The following is a 21,796-nucleotide window of genomic DNA, read 5'->3' as shown; positions in this document are numbered from 1 at the left end:
CCCGCATTGCACGACACTGCTGCGGAGAAGCGCGCTCTCGGCCTGAGCTGCAGTGGTCCAGCTCCTCTCTCCCTTGGCTTCTTCGCTCGTATGTATCTACCCGCGCTGAGCAGATTCGCTCTGAAGAGCCTAACCGAAGCGAATTGCGCGCCTTCTCTATAGCCTCCCGCAGCCGTTTTCCGGGCCCCTCCTCATCGTTGTACCTCGAGTCGCCGATTGTGATGCAGAGGGCTCTGCGAGTGCCGGCGCTGAACTGCCGGTTCTCAGAACCCCGGGTTGCGACATCCGCCAACGAAGTTGCGGTTTCTGAAGCTCTCTCGTCGTCGGATTAAGCGTGTAATTTGCTGCAGAAGCACAGAAAGCGCAGCGTTTCTTTTTCTTTTTTTAGTGTTCTTTCGTCACATACATTTATTTCTTCTTTAGCGTCCCTTATGCTGCGTGACAAAGCTCCAAAGAGCGTTGCGTAGCTTCATCAACGAGAACGTTTGAAATGCAATATAATCCTTTTTATTACGATAGCAATTATATGGACACTTCAAAGCAGATTTCTGCCGTCGGCGTCGCCGTCGTCGTCGCCGTCGCCGTGAGGTTCCGTATGACGTCAACGGCGATGAAATCGTCGCCGCGCTCCGAACGCTGTATGTGCGAGTGAAAGGACGCGAGGGACGCGTGCTTTCACGGGGAGCGAACGCACGTCGGAGAGCAAACGCGCGTTCTGCGCCGTGCTCCCTGAAGGGCTGCAGAATTAATCGTCTCTTTCCTCCTTTCCATATATAGAGAGCAAACGCAACTTTTTCCGTCGCGCGAAAGGCTGTGGGGGGACGGGAGGGAGGGAGGGGAGGCGACGTTTAGCTGCGGCACTAAATGCGTATTTATATAAAAACGCCGCGCGCGTTCGGTGCGAACGCGGGCAAAACGCCGACGGCGTCAACAACAGTTCTGCGCGTTGCTGGTGCTGCTGCATGTCCAAGTTTATACAGCTGATAAAACTACTATCCTTACTCCATATAGCTCTCTACTAATTTGCTATCGCAATTGGTGCTTCGCCTCTCGGGTGAAACTGCGACAAATTTTTTTCTATTTCCTTGATGCGTAGAAACTAGCCTATAACGTGTGTTCAAGATCTCAATCGCTTAGCGCAAAAGGAGTGGGGAAGTTCAGGTAAATTCTGCTTATCAACTAGAATTAATAAGGTAATCATCGGGCTTTTGTTTCGATTTTACCTACACAAACCATAATTTGCTTTCTTGGTTGTATTTGACGCATTGTGATTAAAATTTTTGCATTGCCCGCAACGTGAAATGATGCCGCCTGTGATGAATGCCCGAGGGCGCACGACATCTCTGTGGTTTTCGAGAATACACGGAGAGCTAGCAGGCAGTTCCTCAAGCAGGACTACACCAACATGCTATGCAATAACATTATCGCAAAATTTATTATTTTATATTTTATCTTTCCTACCAACGCGTGCTGTCTAGCAGAGGAGACTCGACAATTACTATGCTCAAGCCTATTTACAGCCCCCCTCCCAAATTTTTCTTGCAGAGGAACAGCACACATACTTGTACAAGTCCATATCCCCAGAAGCACTGGTAACACTCTTAGAAGTGCATAGGACAACGCAGTAAACTTCAAAACGTTGTATTAATTACTGCATGAAGAGACTCACAAAATATCCCACTGTTCTGCGCTTGTAGCAACATTGGATATGGTTAGGAGATTAAGGAAAACCGAGGGCAATTTTTTGTTAAGTACAACCCCAGGAAACCAATAGACGATGACGCTAATGAAAGCATAGGAGAAATTAACTGTTCAAATTTATTGAAGCGTAGCAAAAAAGAGTAAGGAAGCGGCAAACGAAAGTGCACGAAAAGACCACTTGTCGCAGCATGGAGCCGCGCCCACATGTGATCGGCTTCATGTGATCGGATAGGGTAGTGACACAACCTGACTTGATCGCGCCTTTATCAACTCTTTTCTAACGGGCCGAAATCACCGGAGCACCTTCCGTCGAAGTGACGCTGCAGAGCCTTACCAACAGTTTTCTTCTTTGCTGGAAATGGGACACCGACACGATCTATACCGGGCAGCGTTTACAACCGCACTGCGAAGAAGGGCAGGTGGAGTCAGCCTACGCCGTGCTTAGGCATACAGGTTGACTCAGTCTAAACCAGTACTTCCACGTCCCGGCCCGTCAGCGTACACACGAGCCCCAAAGGCAAATTTAGCCTGAGAAATCGAATCCACCCACACTTGCTGGGCTCGTACGAATGCCCCGATAAACAACACGAAGCCTGCGCGCTCGGAAACGCAACGTCACACAAGTTTACCGACCTGCCCATCTTCAAGTATATGGCGCGAAGAAATCGTAAGCGTGATTAATGTGGCAGCTCGCCAGCCGGTGTCCTCATTTGTCGTCGGTGTAACTTTGTGTGACGTCGTCGCTGAGAACGGCACTGGGCCTTCTCCTATCTCGGATGAATGTACAGTACGCTCAACAACGACAACAAAAAGAAAGTTTGCACAAATCACCCATGTATCGCGATATCGCACCGCACGCGTACTCGAAACTGTAACGGTCGATCGTTCCAGATGTGGCCTCGACAAGAAAAAAAAAAACGAAATTGCAGAAGGCCACTCAAAGGCAACCGACGCCGGTGTAACTGACCCTGCAACGAAGACGGCACGACTATTCAGTTCCAAGGGCTGACAAACTCGAGCAACGCGTGGCCAAGGCACTGTATCATTCCAGTGCACGCTCTAGTGTACGGCTGTGGCCTCCGGCTTCTTCTACCATTACGATATGGCTACTTTTATTCTTTTTTATTCGTTTTCTTTTGTCGACGGCGCGCATGGGTCGGCATATCGAGAGCCGAAGGAGTCCATAACAGCTACCGCTGTAATACCAAGTTGGAAGCTGCGTCACATGCCTTCAAAGTAAGCTGCCGTCGGCGGATGCGTTTTGATGGGAGGTCTTGCGGATGGAAGATGGGCAAGCTGCGAGTTTAAGGACGGCGCGCAGGGGTTGAGGGTGAAACGATCGGGGGAGGGGGCAGGTTATAGTTGGTTGCAGCACGCGGGTCTATGCCTCACGGAGCGGTGGATCCAATGCGCTGCGGTGTATACACAGCAGCGACTCGGCCGACGGTCCAGCCCCCCTGCGGCGAGCCAGCTTTTCAATCGCGCGCGGCGCTCGCCGCGAAGCCCGCGACTAACGAGCGTTCATGTCAAGCGCACACGCGCCGGTTCCCGGGTGCGCTCGTTCCCGTTCCCGACGCTTCGAGCGCCACGCGGTCGGCTCTGGCTTGCCACAGACGCGAACTCACTGCCCCTGTGTCGTCGTATACGTGTGTGATTGCATTTATGCCAAAAAGAAGGGAAAAAATATCAGTAATACACACGTAGAGTTTATTCTTGCAAATAATTTTACGGGCTGTCTTGCGCTCGTGGTGACACCACTTGTGTGCTTGTGCGTGACTTGTGACTTGCGCTAACGGGAGTATATTTTTTCCCTCTGTTTGGAGGTGTGCTCATCTTTTTGGTTTTATTTTTTACTGCCAGTTATGTGCTATGGACTGATCTGAACATGTTCATGCGATCGCAAAAATTTTGAACGATTTTTCTACAACGTAAAATAATGAGTGGGGAGAATTGGACCAGTGTTTATACATATTCAAGCCGAGTTCCCCAACCGCAACTCCCCATTCGCCTTCTATATATACTGCGATCGACCGTTATAAGGTAGGAAATGGGCTGAACGTGGCCGCCGCCATGGCTGAACACTTTGACCGAACTGCGCAGAACGACGCGCTGTAGAAAGGAAACGGTTTCGTCCCGGTGAATCAGAGACCCCGGGCCAGTATTAAAACAAAAAAAAGAATTTATTTTATATCACTGTTAGTCTATATCTTAATATATGTGGAACCATAATTGATGTAACACCAGTCGATTTTCGAAATTTCGGGCTTACGTGTCGAATATATGAATAAACTGTTTTCCAGGCCAGCTAAATTAGTTATTTCGTTTGTTTTCTTCAGTGCAGTTAGAGACAAGATCTATACAGATAAATAGTTGGCTCAAACAATGTTACACTGGAAGATGTTTAGTGCGAAAGAGATAGGGCATTTTGCTTATGATACGTAATGTTAGGACAAAAGTAATTGGAACACGGCAGCTGTGGCCGAGCTGTATCTCAGTGCGCTCTAGCAGACTCAAGGATTATTGGGTTTTACGTGCCAAAACCACGATCTGATTATGAGACACGCCGTAGTGGGGGACACCGGAAATTTGGACCACCTGGGGTTCTTTAACGTGCACCTCTCTAGCAGCATCGTCTAGCAGACTCAAGGATGCTAGCGGGCATTGGGATTGCGCTTCTATGATAACCGGCCAGGGCGCATGCGTAATACAATTTTCTGCTCCTCCTTGGGGCTGCTAGATGGCATTGGGACCCAGTACGGCCACAGCTCCCGTGTTCCAGTTACTTTCGTCCGCACCTGTAGAGATGTACTTCTTTGCATCAGAATAGGTTTTCTTATACTTTCGGATGTGGTTGACACCCACGCGTGCGCAGCACAGTTTATTGTAGAAGAAAATAGTGAATTACAGGGTATCTGTGACAGAAAAAAACTTGCTGTTACCTTTGTGCCCAGGATCCTTTCAATAACGACACGGCAGACGGGAGACTTGCAAGACATGCTAACGCAATACAGACGATTAACATGCACGCAGATAGAGTTCTGAAGACGTTTGTCCTATATAAGGACGTGCCTAGCACTCATGCATCACGACTCGCCGGTGTGCGTCGTCATAGCGGTGCCCATGACGGTTGTCGTTGCGTAATGCGCCGCTGCGTTGTCTGACACTTGAGGACAGCTGGTGTATTGCTTGTGACGGCCACGTCTTACGACGACATCACCACCCCGCACCTTTTCGCTACGTGAAAGCAGGGGAAATGGCAGGCCGGCAGAACACCAGGCCACTGCTATAACTGGCCAGTAACGCCTGGCCTGTAACGCCTCGGCTGCTATCACATCGGCTCGGTCGGCAGACAGGTAGCTCAGGCGCCCCGGTTCCCATCACGAAGCACTGCACCAGGCCGCTATAGCAGCATGCCGCTGGTGCGCAGGGGAGCCCAGCCACGAGCGGGATCTAAGACCAGGTCTGCAGATAGCAGGACACCGGTCGCAAGTACCCAAGCCTTGAACCGCCATTCTGCGAGCTGCCGTTCCAGACTTCCGATGATGATGACGATGATGATGGTGCCTCAATCAATGGCACAACCCACTGTGGGGGATAGGCCACGAACCGGGTGGTATTATGATCGAAATTTAAAATAAATTAGTTTAGAAATAAATAAGTAATAAAAATTAAATGAAAATAAATGAATAATTGAAGATGGGAAACAAACCGATAATAAAAGAATTAAGTAGTCTATACTAAGCTAGTCAGCCTTGCCTAGATAGCAATAGTAATATGAATTTAATAATAACTTAAATACAGTAAAGGATAGACGTAAATTTTGAATAGTAATAGTAATAATAATATAATTGTGATTTTGTGACATTACTTTTTGAATTTGCTAAATCTATAATTTATTGAAGGACAAATAAATCAATCATGGAAAAATGGGAAAATATTAATAAGGCAATCTTTTTGTGTCACAAAGACAATTATACATGGCTCAGAAAACATTCCCGTGGCTATATCCTAGCACCGTGGCTCCAAGTGAGAGTATAACTGAACTGCTTAATGGCAGTCCTAAATTGCGAAGTGGGATTTCCAAACATCGTTGTCGATTATTAGAAAACCACCGACACGATAATAAAAAGTTATCGATGGATTCTGGTTCATTGCAGAGGTAGCATAATGGGGATGCCGCCACACCACATCTGTGCAAGTAAAAATTTAGTTGCGGAATACGGCAATGCAGCCTTGTAAATGTTAGTTCGAATTGCCGGTTAGGACACCATTGTTGGTCCCAAGAATAATTTAGATGTATAAAATCTGTAGATTTTGCTAATGCGAGGCTTTTCTTGTCTTCGGTCAAAGAGAACTGCCCATATCTGGCTGCAGTGATATGCGCAGTTGCCGGCAGCACAGATAACGCCGGACCTTTTAAAGAAGCGCGTGCTAAAGAATCAGCTATTTCATTAAGTTGGATGCCTCGGTGGCCTGGTACCCATACTAAATGAACTAACCTTAAGTGGGGTCGAGCTAATGCATAAAACGTGTTCAAAGCTGTCGAATTTGTAGACGCGTTAAGCGCGCTGCGTATACAGAAAGATAATCTGTGACGATAACAACTTTTCTAACATTTAGCGGTAACTTTCGCTATGCAAGAACTATTGCCAGAAGTTCGGCCAGAAAAACTGATGTGTAATCTGGCAGGCGAAGTGAAAAAGACCAATCGAGGGATGGTGAGTAAATTCCCATGCCTGCCTTCTCTTCACACGAGGAAGCATCAGTCGCTATTACATTTATTGGGAAATGAGCCAAATAGTCTTGCAAAAGGGCATTTAAATATGTTGGTGGCAGTAGTTTTGAGCTATTGGGGAAAATGTCTGCAAATTCTATTTTAAGGAACAATGTGGACCAATCAAACGGAATGATTTTCCTAATGCGAACATTTAAAGGTGCTAATTGTGACTGCACAAATACAACCTGTGGGGTATGTAACCGTGGCCACGTGTTCTCAAAAAAATGAATTTGGTTCACTAATAAATATATATTCTGTGCGTATAAGAGCAGATTCATAAGACCTTACGTAGGATTGAACCGTAAGCATGCGGAATCTCGTGTGGAGAGAAGGTAATCGCGCTTCCTGGTATAACACGTTATTAGCAACGAAATTAGGCAGACTTAAACATAATCGAAGAGCTTCTCTTTCTAAAAGAACAAGTGGTCTTATTTCATATTTTGCACTTCCGGAAAACAAAACACAGCCAAATTCTGGAATCGGTCGTACATACATACGGTAGATCACAATTGTTGTGTCACTTCACATACCAGAACGATGGTTACTGATTCTACGTAATAAACCTACAGCTCGTGTCCCTAACATTTTCTATGTGAGAACGCCAATTAAGTTTTTCATCATATGTGATATCGAGGTACTTAAGCGACTCTACCTGTGGGATGGTTCTCTGATCATATACTAATGATAAATGTATCGGCCCGGAAAGCGGAAAGACAAGGACTGCACTTTGGTTTACGTTTAGTGACAGGTGAAGGGTGTGAAGCCACTTCCCTAGAATACATAGGTTCGTTTGCAAGGACATGTAAAGGAGGAATGATGTCTCTTGTTGTCGCGAAAAATGCGATGTCGTCTGCATAGACATAGAGATGAACTTCCCGGCGCAGTGGAATTGAACTCATCAACAGGTTAAATAGGACAGGAGACAGAACAGCCCCCTGGGGCACCCCTTCCGCTCGCTCTCACGCTCTGCGCGCTCTGCACACCGCTTCCTTGTCCGTAGCACGTGGTCTTCTTCCATTATCATCATCACTAATTTTCCTCTTGTTGTGGCCACAACACAATCGTCACTCCAAGCTGGTATTTCAGGCACTTTGGCCCGTCACGGTACACGCCACTATCCACATCATCATCAGTAACATACCAATCGGGCGACAAAGAGTTTATATAGTATAGTGTCGGCGCAACAGACCAGTGGTACGGAATAACGGCTCCATTATGTATCTAGTAGGTTTCACCCAAGCCATGTTTACAAAAAAAAATGGCTAGATCTGTCAATCAAATTCTACTTCAGTATGACTAAGTGAAAGGTTGCGAGGTTCGAAGACCTTAGTGCGTGGCTGAAACATGAACTGGTAAGGACGTGTTTTTGGGCTAGTTGGTTCTTCATCATCAAGTAATAGACAGCGCCAGAATATACACAGGACCAAACGACGAGTAACGGCGCCCTGTGTCTGTCTCGTTACTCGTCGTTTGGTCCTGTGTATATTCTGGCGCTGTCTATTACTTGATGAAACATGAAGGTTTTGTTTTAGAAGCACTGAGCAGCAAAATATTTTTTGAGGTCCAATCTCTGATCAATTTCAGAGTCCCATTTGTTTGTTCCCCGAAGTAGGTCCCTGTTTTTTGTTTTGCTTATCTTTTTTAGTAATTGTGAGAGCTCACTTATTCGCGCTCAGAACTTTGCGCTTGGAAAGTCATGAATTGCGAAGAGATTTCCGGGAAAATCAGACAATAATTCCTTGATCGTGGCCCGATCTGGAGCGAAGTTGGTGAAGAGCGTCAGCGTCCCGTATGTACAGGTCATTTAATGCAACAGCGTTTGCTCCTTCATTTCGCTCGGTCAATATATCTTCAGTTCTGTGATTTCGGAATCACGTGAATTTGAACTTTGTATTTCCTACTGCGCCATTCAGAGCTTTCCCGCGGACAACGTAGATCCGGAAATAGCAATCGAATACCCGCCGCAGAATTTTCGTGATAAATATGTACATTCTATAAATTTGTATTCAGTTGTACTAACTTCGTTAATGCGAATATGTCCTAACTTGGTGTCTATTTGTATTGTTTTTTCTCATTTTTCGTCTCGGAATGGATTCGAGCGCACATGTAACCAAGGATCCAGATGTGTGTCGCACTCTCAAATAAATGATTATTATTATTATTATTATTATTATTATTATTATTATTATTATTATTATTATTATTATTATTATTATTATTATTATTATTATTATTATTATTATTATTATTATTATTATTATTATTATTATTATTATAAATAAACGAATAAACTGAACTGAGCCAAGTTACTTTCTACGGGCGAAAAAGAAAAAAAATATGGCATGCGAATACATATCATGAATGTCTTTTCTCCCCTTCCAAGATCTCGCCACAGCATATACGCACTATACTTCATTGTCGAGGAATAGACGCACGCCATTGGTCAGATTATTTGACCCGTCGCGCCCGGATCACGTGCGCACGATGCGACGATGCGGCGTCTGAGAGGAAATTGAATTTCGAATAGGTCACCGCTCGAAGGAGGAAGAAAAGAGACCTGACCGCATCCTCTTCCGCTACACATGACGCCACGCATTCTCAATCTTCTTCGTTCCTTTTTTTTTTTTTTTTTCAATCTCCGATCCGCATTTTGTCGGGTCTTATTCTCATAAGCTTGGGCGTAAGCTTCTAGAGGGGGGGGGGGGGGGGGGGGGGGGGGTAAGAAAGCTAAAACAAGCAAAGGTTCGCGATCGTTCTCTCTCACCCTTTCTCTCTTTCTCTCTCGCCGTGCGGTTAGTTCCCGCGCCCGTGCCCCGAACGGTCATCCATTTAGTCATATAGGTGCATTTCCCGAGGAAAGAATTATGCATCCAAACCTGAAAGAAACAGTGAACATTTGCGGCGTTCCTTTGGTTTTGTAGCGAGCGCATTCTCTAAAGGCAGAGTGAAACTCTAAATCTACGAGCAGCACAAGGCTTGAACCGATCCCCTATACATCAAAACATAATATTTCCGGGAGAGCGTATAAAAGGGAAACACATCAAAGTCAACAGGCATATAAGGTGCGGAGCGCAACTTCTTGGCAAAACCTTCGATCGTAAGCTAAAAAAAAAAGAAAAGAAAAGCGCGGGACTCTCTCGATGACATCAAAATCCAGCCAAAAACGTCAGTGCACACAGAAAATGGTGCGTGTCGTGCGCTGAGCTCGTCCACAGAGAAGCCCGCCCGCCGGGGTATAATCCCTGCACGCGACATACCGCCAGCGAACGGGGTTCTGGTCGCGACTGCAAAATGGGTTTGTGCATCGACCAAGCAGCTTCCTATTTTTTTTTTTTTGTAAATTTTTTTTCTCCTTCGAGCAATAAATCGGTGCGCCTGTAGCTGCTGCTCGTCCACCCCTCACCCCCGAATATGGCAAGCGAGGACAACGGTCAGAAACACGACTTTTATTCCCGCTGCTTAAACAGGCACCCCCCCCCCCCCCCCCCCCATGTATAGGTACACTATCGATTTACCGTGCTGAAAGCTCGTTCCACGTAAACCTCATTTTCTTTGAGCGCAGACAGAAACGTTTGGCAAGGGCGGTGTTGTTTATAAGGACCTCGTTTCCGCGTGTGTTAGGCGCGACGGCAAAACAATATCGTGACTCAGTAACGGCAAAAAAAAATGCCCGGATTGCAATGCGCCCGATCTGCAGGATTGTTCAGATTGTTTACTTCCGAGGTGTGCGAATTTTCGAGCTGAGGTCACCGAGCAAAAGAAAGAGATACATTTATTACGAGCGAAATGGTATGCAGGTGGAGACTGAGAAGGGGCAAATTGATCACTTCTTGAAGCGTGCATTGACAAACAACGCGTGAGCAGGTCGAACGAACTATATAGTATTGCTGCCAGTGCCTAACCATACGGCCGTCGGTATAGAAAAACAAAGCTTCAGTTTCGAATATAACGCGAAGCAGTGACGTCATATCTGGCGCAACAGTATATGCTCAAGTCTTCCACCGTTTCGCGCGCTATTGGTTGGAGCAAACATTCGCAGATTCGTGTGACCAATCACCGTTCAAGCAATATATAGGATGAAGAAGAAGAAGGAAACTTTAGTCAGATATGCACAAGATGTAAGATTGGAGGGGGGGGGGGGGCACTTCTGATATGACAATCTTCGGGAACTTCTCACAGGTTAACGGCGGTAAGGCGCAGTAAAGCCATTGTTCCTAACTTGTGTGCCTTTAGAGTCCAAGTCGTAATCGTTTGTACAGGGAAGCGCTTCAAGTCGGCGGAGAAACGGAGACACACGGCTCCTTTCTTCCTATCACCCCTATCGCATCTTCCCATCGGCATGGTTTATGTACTCTTTCACGTGGGGGCTGGTTTTTAAATAAGCTGCAGTGCGCCGTGTCAGCCAATCATTTTAACAAGCGCTCAAGAGACCAGTCACAGCACTGTCCAGTCGATGCAGTATCCGTTGCTGCAGTATCGGTGGAGTGGCCTATTTCGGGAGCTCACACGCGGTACATACCCTGTCCCGCATCTATATATATATATATATATATATATGTGTGTGTGTGTGTGTGTGTGTGTGTGTGTTTCTTTCTTTATTTATTTATTTATTTATTTATTTATTAATACTGCGGTCTAGTAGACCACAGCAGAGTGGTACATTTTGTAGGAAACATACATTTAGGAGAAAAAAAGAGAGAACATACAATAACAAGTTAGAATTACAAGGACACGCACATTTAAAATAAACGCTCTTCAAAGGACACCAAAGATTTTTGGGTTACAGCTTCGTTGGAGAGGTTATTCCAATCGTTTATTGTACGAGGAAAAAAAGAATATTTGAAAGAATTGACACTGTTTTAAAGGCATAATTGCTTGTGAATGTCGGTTTCTAGTTGCGTATCCTGTATATGAAGTCAGTATATGTGATGTGTTAATTCTGTAATAACCATTTACCAATTGATAACGGAACTTGAGTCTACAAGCCCTGTTTCTATCAGTAACTGGTAGGAAAATATCCTTTTTTATTAATTCACTAATAGAGCTGCGACCATATGAGTTGTAAATGAATCTTAGAGCCTTTTTCTGTATTCTTTCTAACTTTTCAATGTTGGATTTAGTGAAAGGGTCCCAAATTACTACGGCATACTCTAACATAGGACGGATAATGGATTCGTAGGCAAGAATTCGCACTTGAGGGGTAGCTAACTTGAGCGTATACACCTTAAGAAGAACAATTTCCTTAAGGCATTGGCTGCAACAATATCTATGTGTGTATTCCAGGAAAGTTATATATATATATATATATATATATATATATATATATATATATATATATATATATATATATATAGCGAAGAGCTGCATATATATACACATTGCCACATACTCAGCCACCCAAGTTGGCCCGACCGTGGTTAATGTTTTCGAACCCTCTTACCTCAGCCCACTGCACTGCCCGTTCGAACATGGACTGCCCAATGATCCATGTAGGCTGGAATACCTTTAGAGACATAGATAGCTACATAGACAGTCAGCCGCCGGAAAATGCGTGAAATACCCTATAAGAATGCGAACGCATTAAAAGTATCTCTTACGCTACACGCCATGCAGGCGCGTCACACAGCAACAATTCACTTATATAAAAATGCCCGCGCGCATCTTATAGCTGATGATTAAGCTATAAGATGCGCGCGGGCATTTTTGTATGAGTGAATTGCTGCTGTGTGACGCGCCTGGCTATAGCTTATAAGATAAGCTATAGCTGATGATGACGACGCGCATCGTGATTCCAGCGCGTCACGATGCGCGTCGCAACCGATTCTACCAATGAGAAAGATACGCGTTTTGTATACCCCTGACACACGAGCACTCTAAAGTCCTTAGGGAGCCTAGGGAGCCTACATGCAAGCGCTGTTTTAAAACGGCGCTTGCATGTAGGCTCCCTAAAAGTCCTTTGGGTAAGGGGACATCTACCGGAAAGGCGTTCAAGCGCAGTGACACACGACAAAGGAGTATCTCCCTGCCGGCAAAGTTCCTCTGCGGGAAAGAAGATCGGGCATCTATACTGTTCAAGCGGAAAGGCGTACTCTCGCATACAGCGTGCACAACTCATCAATAAACGAAAACGTGTTACATATATACAGTGCCCCGTAAGTATTTTTTTTGCCTTGGAAAATCTGTTAATCTTTAGCGGTAATGTAATTTGTCAAACAGTAAAAATTTACCCTAGCTATACTCTCAGACGCTCGCACCACGTCGCTATAGCGCCGCCTTGTTGAATTCCGAATATGCGCATTATAAGCCATCAAAAATGGGGGGAAAATGTTTTTGGGTTCTACAATCAATAATGTAATCTACATTGGCAGCTTTTTGTGAATTTTTTCTCTCTTGCTGCTTGAACACGCAACGCGTGTTTTTTTTTTTTTTTTTCGGTGTTTATCTGAGGAACCACCTAAAGGAGTTAGTGCGGTGCCGTGTGTCATCGGCGCAAAACCTTTCTGCAAAGGGTCCTTCGGAGTAACAAAAGTGGTTTCCTGCAAAGTACTTCAATTTTGTCCGTGTGTCAGGGGTATTACGTTGTATAACATGGGTCTCTCTGTGGTGGTTTTCTCTCAGTCCTTTGCAATGGATCGCCCGAAGAAGGCGATGGGTCATCCGAAGAACTCCGAGTAAAGCGAGTACCGGCACATGTCGGAGTAATAGGTAATGAATGGGTCGACAGCGAGCGACGGGCTACCCCAAGAACACAGCATATGCCGTACCCAGCCCATCTTCACCCACCGATATATACTAAAGCCACCCTCCAACCTGCGCTTTGCAGAGCAAGAGAGGAGAGGGAATCGCAGTGCGATGTTCCTTTCCCGGAAATGTCGAGGCAACTGGCACGAGGAACCCAAGTGCTTGCGAGAAGACTGGCCACAAATACAACGTTTGTCACGAGCCAAACCTAGGGATGTGCACAACATGCCAGCAACAAGTGACTGCAATACATGTGAAGTCGAATTGTTCTCGACACGAGGCAATCCGCGAGCGCATCACTGACAGAATGCCTCGAGGTTGGATTGAACCTCGCCACATTACAACCAGGAAGGTGTTTCCCTATTGTGGGCGAAGCTCGCCGTATTCGTCTAGGATTAAGACGGACCAGGCCATCGATACTCCTTGGGAACTGCTCACGAAGACAAGAACAACAAAGGCCCCCGTATAGGCAATGCTTAAGGCAATCGGTGCATTCTTTAATGCGATAGCATTATATGCCCCTTTACGCGAAAATCCGTCAGCGTCGGCGTGACCGAAAGATGATACCAAATATGGCCGACGCCGCAAAGAGTAAAAACACGTCAGAAAATGCTCGGATTTACGTCACATTTCTCAGGTCGGTTCCTGTAAACAATGTAAACTAACTTTGAAAAGAAAATTTGGTACATTTTGGTCTGGGTGGGAATCGAAACCGGGGTGCGAGAGGAACACGCATCCCCGACGCCACGGCGGCTTCGCGGTTCTGGATTATTAAAGGTGTGCCTAGTGCGCGTGTGATTACACACGTCACGTCTTACCCATATCGCTGACTAAAGATGTGGCCTATAGTGCGTGTGTCACTGGACACGTGACGGAGACAATGGGGAGGAGATGGCGTCACGTCTTGAATGTATAAAATGAGCGCGTTCATAACGTTCCTTCTCCTACTTTCTGGGGTTTTACGTGCCAAAACCAGTTATGATTATGAGGCACGCCGTAGTGGAGGACTCCGGATTAGTTTTGACCACCTGAGGTTCTTTAACGTGCACTACAACGCAAGCGCAGGGGCGTTTTTGCATTTCGTCTCCATCGAAACGCGGCCGCCGCGGCCGGGATTCGATCCCGCGATCTCGTGCTCAGTAGCGCAACGCCTTAGGTGACTGAGCCACTGCGGCGGGTGTCATGACGTTCCGAGGTCTACAAACGGTATTATAGTGCTTTCGCACTCCCACGCGTAAGCACTCTTAAGCGTCACTGCGGAATTTTTTCAATAAAGACAAAATCCGAAGTTTCATCGACGTGCGCGTCAAGCCGTGCTTAATTCAAAAATTGGTCGACTAGTCCTTCGCTTGTCAATTCGAATGTCAGCGACAACTCGTACATTACGATACATGGACTCTTACTGAGCGTAATAACACCTACACTATCTCTGTCATGGCTTAGCAATTCGGACGAAACACCTATTTTTCTACATTCTTTTTTTCTTAGATGTAAGAGTACATGGCTATTTGCTGGACGCAAGCTTGCCGCAGCTTCCGTTCTTTTCTCTTTTCTTTTTTTTTTTTTGCCCAAGCAGAAAAGGAATCGACATCAACAACAGCAACGGTTCCCTGGCCCAGAAGAAAGACGACGACAAGGTTAGCGCGAGAAGTGGGCCCAGAAGACAGCTGGACGCCATGGCCTGGCTCTCCGCCAAGAAAAATGCCAAGGTCGTGCGTGTCCTCCAACGTGCGCCGCCGCAGATGGAAGAATGCTGCACCGAGGACATCTGGCTGGAGCTGCGGAGAGCCTTCAGCGAGATACAGGAGAAGCGAAGCACCAGCCTGCGCTTCGATAAGCTGTACCGACACGCACACGCCATGGTGATGCGGAACGAAGGGGCGCTCCTCTACCACGGACTGCGCGAAGCCGTGACGGAACACCTGACCACCAAAGTACGTGCCCTAGTCTTGGCTAAAGTTGACGACGACTTCCTGCAGACGCTAATTCGGGCCTGGAAGGACCACCAGACAAGCATGGCAATGATTGGCGACGTCGTGACCTACATGGACCGCATATACGTGCCTCAGAACAACGTTGACAGCGTGAGCAAATTGGGTGTCTCGCTCTTCAGGGACGAGGTGGCGCGCAACGCTGATGTCCGGGACCACATCCGCGGAAGCCTGCTCGGCTTGGTGAAGACGGAGCGCGAAGGTAAGCCAGTCGACAGGCTTTCCATGAAGGAGGCGTGCGAAATGCTCGTAAGCTTGGAACTCGATTCGAGGTCCGTCTACAAGGAAGTTTTCGAGCAGCCGTTTCTGAAAGAGTCAGCGGAATTCTACGCTTTACGCGCCCATCATTATATCGAAACGATGGACGTTCTCGAGTACATCGCCAAAATCCAGCAGCATATCACCGAAGAGTCGGAGCGGGCGAGGCAGTGCCTGGATGACTCGACCGTGGCTTCTGTCGTGCAGGTAGTAGAGAACGAACTCGTTGGGAAGTACATAAAGGCCATCCTGGAGATGGAGGACTCCGGAGTTGTGCATATGCTCAAGCACGGGATGACCGAGGAACTGGCGTGCACATTTAGGCTCCTCAAATGCGTGCAGGGTGGCCTCAAGGCATTGCTTGACTGTACGAGCAAGTACCTGCGCGACGTAGGAAAATCAATCGTGAGCGAGAGCGGGGACTCGGTGAGCCTGATACCGAAAGTTATAGAGCTGAAAGATCGCTTTGACCATTTTCTAAAGCACTCTTTCAACGATGAGCAGCTGGCCAAGCAGATGATCACCGCCGACTTTGAATATATACTTGGCCTGACCCGCAAGTCACCTGAGCTTCTGTCTCAGTTTGTAGACGACATGTTACGAAAAGGAATTAAGGGCATGACAGAGCCGGAGATTGACCAGTTGCTGGACACGGCTATCGCGACGTTTCGGTTCTTGCAGGAGAAAGATCTTTTCGATCGCTACTACAAGCAGCACCTGGCCAAGCGGCTGCTGCTCAACAAAAGCGCCTCGATCGACGCAGAGAGAAGCATGGTCGCTAAGCTCAAGAACGAGTGTGGCGGCATGTTCACCTCTAAGATGGAAGCCATGTTCAAGGACATTAATTTCTCCGATAACATGATTCTGGATTTCAAGGCCGTAATATCTTCTTGCGGAATGGACTTGGAAGGAGTCGACCTGAACGTGCGCGTGCTTACGACGGGCTTCTGGCCCCTGCTTGCCTGCCACGCAGCAAAGCAACATTCCCGCCGCACCGCGCTGCGCTTTCGAGACGTTCAAGCGGTTCTACCTGGCGAGGCACGACGGCCGACGACTGACCCTGCAACCACAACTAGGCTGGGCAGACATGAGCGCCGTGTTCTACGGGCCGTGGAAGAACGAGCCATGTTCGTCGCAAACGCCAGACAAGCCCCAGCCGCGTACCTACACCATCCAGGTGTCGACGTACCAGATGTGCGTGCTGATGCTGTTCAACGGCCGCGACAAGATATCGTACGAGGACATCGCCTCTGAGACGGACATCCCCGAAACAAACCTGACTCGCGCCCTACATTCGCTGTACGCGGCAACCGCCTCCGAGCCAGTGCTTACCAAGACACCCAACACGAAGGAGATTGACAAGGGCCACATTTTCGCCGTCAACGAAGCCTTCACGTCCGGTATGCAGAAGGTCAAAATTCAGACGACGTCGGGCAAAAAAGATTCCTCGCCAAAGAACGATGGTAACGCGGGCAATGAGGGCAACGTGGGCAACGTGGGCAACATGCAGGAAGAGCGAAGGTATGAACTGGAAGCGGCCATCGTGAGGATAATGAAGGCACGCAAAACATTGTCGCACGACGACCTTCTCGTCGAAGTGACGAACGTGCTGAAAGCCAGGTACACTCCCACTCCCGCTGCGTTCAAGAAGAGGGTCGATGCCCTTATAGAAAGAGAGTATCTTGAGAGGGATACCGAGGACCCAGTGGTGTACGTCTACATGCCATAAAACAACAGCAGTGACATGTGCTATCATTTGCCGCAGCTCAGCGGGAACAACTCGTACCACGAATAGAGAGCAAAGTGTGACTCCAGCCCTTCTGCCACGTCTTAGCAAGGAAATCCGTTCCTTCCTAGAAAAAAAATTGAAGAAAAGACCCATTTTCGAAAACGAGATTCACTTCTCTATGGTATTCTGTTTCTGTCGTCGGTATACCAACTACAAGTCGCTCTGCCTGCCCAGTCGGCTTTTCTCATACGGCTCAACACAGTACATAGCGTTAAGCCAATGTTGCTTTACATTTAGACGACCGTGCCGCGTATACACGTGATTCCGTAGCTGTTTATACTCTTGCGTATCGTAGCGTAAGTAACGGCGCGCTTGCTGTTAGCGTCGTTAACCGACTCGGCCTAGTATCGTCTTTCGTTTGCTTGCAATGATAGTTAAATTAGACCTCCTCCTCCTCCTCTCAGATCCGGCATAGCGGATATTACACACGAAAAAAGAGAAAAGAAAAAAAAAGGTTGCGAGTACCCGTCAAAAGATAAATTTGTACTGTGACATTCAAATTCGCAAATAACTCGATTGCCGAACAGAACAACGCGGAAAGCGGCGGGCTGCGCTTGCACTCGTCTTATTCGCGCTCCAGCCCAACTGTTTGGCAGTATTATTTTGCTTGTCTCACACAAACGTTCGTCGTTCCATAGCGGTAAACGCGGTAATGAATACATCGCCGCAGGCTGCGTTCTGTCGAAGGCAAACGGGGTATCCGGAAAATTCACACCGTGCACGGGAACATCAACACTTAACTGCGAAAGGCGATCATTACGGAGGTCTTTCACTGATTGAGCCGAATCTGCGTAATAAACTACACTTCCTTATAGCATGAAGAGAGAGACAAAATGACGGCAGATCCGACGTGCTTGGTGGAATCAACGTGAAGAGAAGCTTTCGTGAAACGTTTCAATTAAATGCTGTGCAACGAGACATGTGATGCGTGTAATTTCATTTCGCTGTCCAAGTACGAGCTGTTCCCGTTCTTCTCCGCTTCCTCGACCACATGTCTCGCCTAGTGATCCGGATAGCCTCCGAGCAGAGGTGTAGGGTCCTGACGTTAACTGTCCTCCCTCCCAGACCATGTAGATCGGCCCGGATTGTGTATGTATATATATATATATATATATATATATATATATATATATATTATATATATAATATAGTACGTTGTAGGAGATGAGTAGTCAGCATTAGTAAGGAAATAAAGTAGTTGCCGAGACAGAAGGGCAAGTAAAACGTCGAGACCAATAGTTCGAGGAGGTGAGCTACCATTCCCATTAGCAAAGGTTCGCTCCTGTTGCCTCGACCCAACGCCTATCCTCATTTATTTATTTATTTATTTATTTATTTATTTATTTATTTATTTATTTATTTATTTATTTATTTATTTATTTATTTATTTATTTATTTATTTATTTAACAATACTGCAGGCTTGAAAAGGGCTCATGCCGGAAGAGCATTGATTAAGTAGAAAATGCACTAATTAATAACAATGAAAATAGCAAATCAAAATGAAATACTTATACAAAGCTAAAAAGCAAGCAAGTATACTATGAGAATTATAAACGAACCCCCGTATTCTTAAACTATCCTTTACACGAAGCTCTTCCTCCCCTCAACCGAGTCGAGCACAGCGCCGCCCGTCGATTGAAAAAGACGCTATGGTTTTAAGAATTGCCGTGGGACCTAAGTGAAGATCAGTGAACAATTCTGTCGAAGGGCGGCGCTGCCATCAACTGTTCTGACAGGATAATTGAAAGTGCAAATAGACAACCAAGAGTCATCAAAAAAGGAAGTGAGAGAAACGGAGACAGTGAATTGGACGCAATTAGTGGAAACAAAAAAAAGGACCATAAAGATTTACAAGAATGAGAAGAAATAAATTGGAAGGAAAAATCTGTACGATAGCACAAAGGACAGTGCCTTGCTATCTGAGGCTCGAGCTTGTTGCCTAATTGGACAAAAACATGCCGGAGCAAATATTCGCAGCAAGCTGAGGTATGCGTATACTGCAGCGAAAATTCGGAGACCACACGGAACATAGAATGCGAAGGCATAGAGAAGGGATTCACCCAGTGAGACCTGTAGGCAACGTACGCCTTCCAGAAGCGCTTGGATTTAAAGTGGACGGAAGCGTCAACCGGTTAGCAGTCGAGATAAGCAAGAGACGATTAGAGTATTGGTGGGGGAAAATCAGGGAAGATAATTATACGACCGGATCCGTTACAGGCATCAGTAGTGGTACGATGTATAGACAGAGATGTTTTGAGGATGAGAAAAACGAATAAGATGTACCTGTACAAAAAATGCTAGAATAAAGAGCAGGCTAGGCGACAATTTGTCACAGCCCCGTTTCTAAAGGGACCTTCCTGATGAAATTCGGTGCAATGGTTGCCGGGAAACGCGATTTCTCCTTCCCCGTGTATTTAGATAGGGGCCCCTCAAGCTAAAGTTTCCACTTGAATCAACCACCTCACTGCTGGAGAAACCGAGCTGATGGTGATGATCACCACAATCATCACCATCATCATCATCATCTGAATAGAAATTGAGTGGTGAGTGATTGAACATTCTGGAATACTTGGGTAAAGTTGAATCCACGAAAACGCTCTGTTCGATACAAGGGCTCTTAAGAGTAAGAAGTCAACATCTAATTTGAGAAATAGTGTCGGCGCTACTTACTGTTATCAGGGGTAAACTATTCCATTCAAAGATGGTTCGAGGGAAATTTTATTATTGAATGTAATTGGTTTGGGTGCTGAAAGCAGTAACTGATTGCACACAGCGATGTGTTCTTCGCCGCGACCTCAGTAGCGTCAAATATTGTCCAGGGCAAAAAGGCATATCGTTAATCAGTTAAATAAATTTAGTCCTTGGATTTTTTCTCGCACTTGCAATGTGGAAAATTCATCTGTTTTTAGATCACAGTCCTCTAGCTATACAGAACGAAAATTGTGGTGGGATAAAGAAATACGAAGGACGATAAAGCGGACTTATCATAGCACTTTAACCTATTGCAGTATGTTGAAAAAGTACATAAACAAGCATGACAAGTGAGAAAAAATAACTGCGAGAGAAAAAAACAAACAGGTGGGATTGGGGAAGGGGTGCTAAGCAAAAATCAAAGTCGTTCTTTTCGTAATAGCAGTGAAATAACGGCCATGTACTGCTTGGAAATCTTCTTAAAACCTCGACAAGCTTGGCATATTACGGCAACCGTGTTTCTTCATCAAATGAAGACAGCAATAGTAGCACTATCATCGCCCTGTCCCAGAGATATTACATGACGACGTCGCTATGTAACAGTTCGCGCCAATGTACACGTTATACTAGGTAATGCGTAGTATACAATGTATCCAATGGCGTCGATAGAAATGTCTCAAAGCGGTGTTATCGGGACCATCTCTTTCAACGACACGGCTTGCATCACGAACACTCCGGCATTGCGCGTGTCTTGCAAGTCCCCTTGTATATAGGTAAGTCCCTTTAATATAGGTAGGTACATGTGGTCTCGCCACCGACTCAATGTATCGGCGCGTTATTAAATCAGCTAGCCGCGTAACACCGTACCAGTGAATTGCGCTTACCCATTGGTATATGGGCGTCTATACTGCAGTCGAGATTAAGACCGACCATTGTAGGTGTTCGATCAGTATTCTCCCTTCCTCAGCGCATGGTTTCACGTGCATACCGCCTCTGGGCACGCCTGGCTTCTTCGTGGTTGCTTATTCCTTGGTGTTTTTTTTTTTCTATCCTGCGATTACACGCAGGAACGTCATTGGATTTCAGCATCGCGTCCTCGCGTGCCCACCGCGAGAGAGCGCAGAATCGATACAGCGCCGCATCGCGTCCTCTGTATAGGCGCAGTGCGTATATCTGTGGCGCCCGTGCTGCTGCTGCAGCCCGAGATAGGATTCGATCTCTCTGCTTTTCCCAGCGAACCGTGGGCGCTTATACGTTCCCAAAGCCGCTTCGGTGTCCTCCCATTTTTCATCACTTTCCTCCCTCCTGCCTCCTCTCCTCCTTCGCGCTGGTTTTCCTTTCTTTATCTTTTCCTCTATCCTGCCGTATCGTTTTTTCTTTTTTCGTTTTTTTTTTTATATTTCTCCTCCCGCACCACGAATGCCTATCCTATAACGGAGACATTTTCCTCTCCAAGATTCTCCTATCTTATTCAGGCTTCATAGTGTCGCTGTTATCTTCTCCTTGGGTGGTCGTGATTTTTTTTTTATTTCCTTTTTTTTTTTCCTTCGGGCTCGCGCGGTGGCTGCTGTGGGAGACACATTCTCGGCAACGAAATTGAGCTGCCATTCTATATATAAGGGGATATCGCATCCTTTTTGCGCGTCATAGACTGTATATCGTGCCGCAGTCAGGGCGGCGCAACGAAAAAGGACTGCGGAGGGAGAGGGGAGGACGGAAAGGGGCCGCGCAGAGGCTGGAGAGCGGGCAGAGAAACATGCATTGAAGAGGGATGTCTAGTGCGCCAGGCGCCACGAGCCTTTTATGCTATCGCTATATAGGTATATGTATATATACGTTTTGTTAGT

The 21,796-nt window shown here is 46.5% G+C and overlaps 1 protein-coding gene across 1 annotated transcript; it reads left to right on the top strand.

Annotated features, from left to right (window-relative positions):
• The first annotated feature begins 5,111 nt into the window (after positions 1–5,111).
• LOC119448747 (cullin-3) lies at positions 5,112–17,197 on the top strand. The gene is made up of 3 exons (XM_037711970.1): positions 5,112–5,161; positions 14,796–16,392; positions 16,442–17,197. Exons 1-3 carry the CDS (start codon positions 5,112–5,114, stop codon positions 17,195–17,197), a joined length of 2,403 nt encoding a protein of 800 aa, XP_037567898.1.
• Positions 17,198–21,796: the final 4,599 nt, after the last annotated feature.

This window comes from Dermacentor silvarum, chromosome 4, assembly GCF_013339745.2.
Source record: "Dermacentor silvarum isolate Dsil-2018 chromosome 4, BIME_Dsil_1.4, whole genome shotgun sequence".
NCBI classification, from domain to species: Eukaryota; Metazoa; Arthropoda; class Arachnida; order Ixodida; family Ixodidae; genus Dermacentor; species Dermacentor silvarum.
This window is presented reverse-complemented; position numbering and strand designations above follow the sequence as displayed.

Coding starts and splice junctions, on each gene's coding strand:
- LOC119448747 (XM_037711970.1), top strand. CDS start 5,112: ATGCCGCTGGTGCGCAGGGGAGCCCAGCCACGAGCGGGATCTAAGACC. Junction 5,162..14,795: donor CGAGCGGGATCTAAGACCAG/GTCTGCAGATAG, acceptor TTGCCCAAGCAG/AAAAGGAATCGACATCAACA. Junction 16,393..16,441: donor TGGAAGGAGTCGACCTGAAC/GTGCGCGTGCTT, acceptor CCTGCCACGCAG/CAAAGCAACATTCCCGCCGC.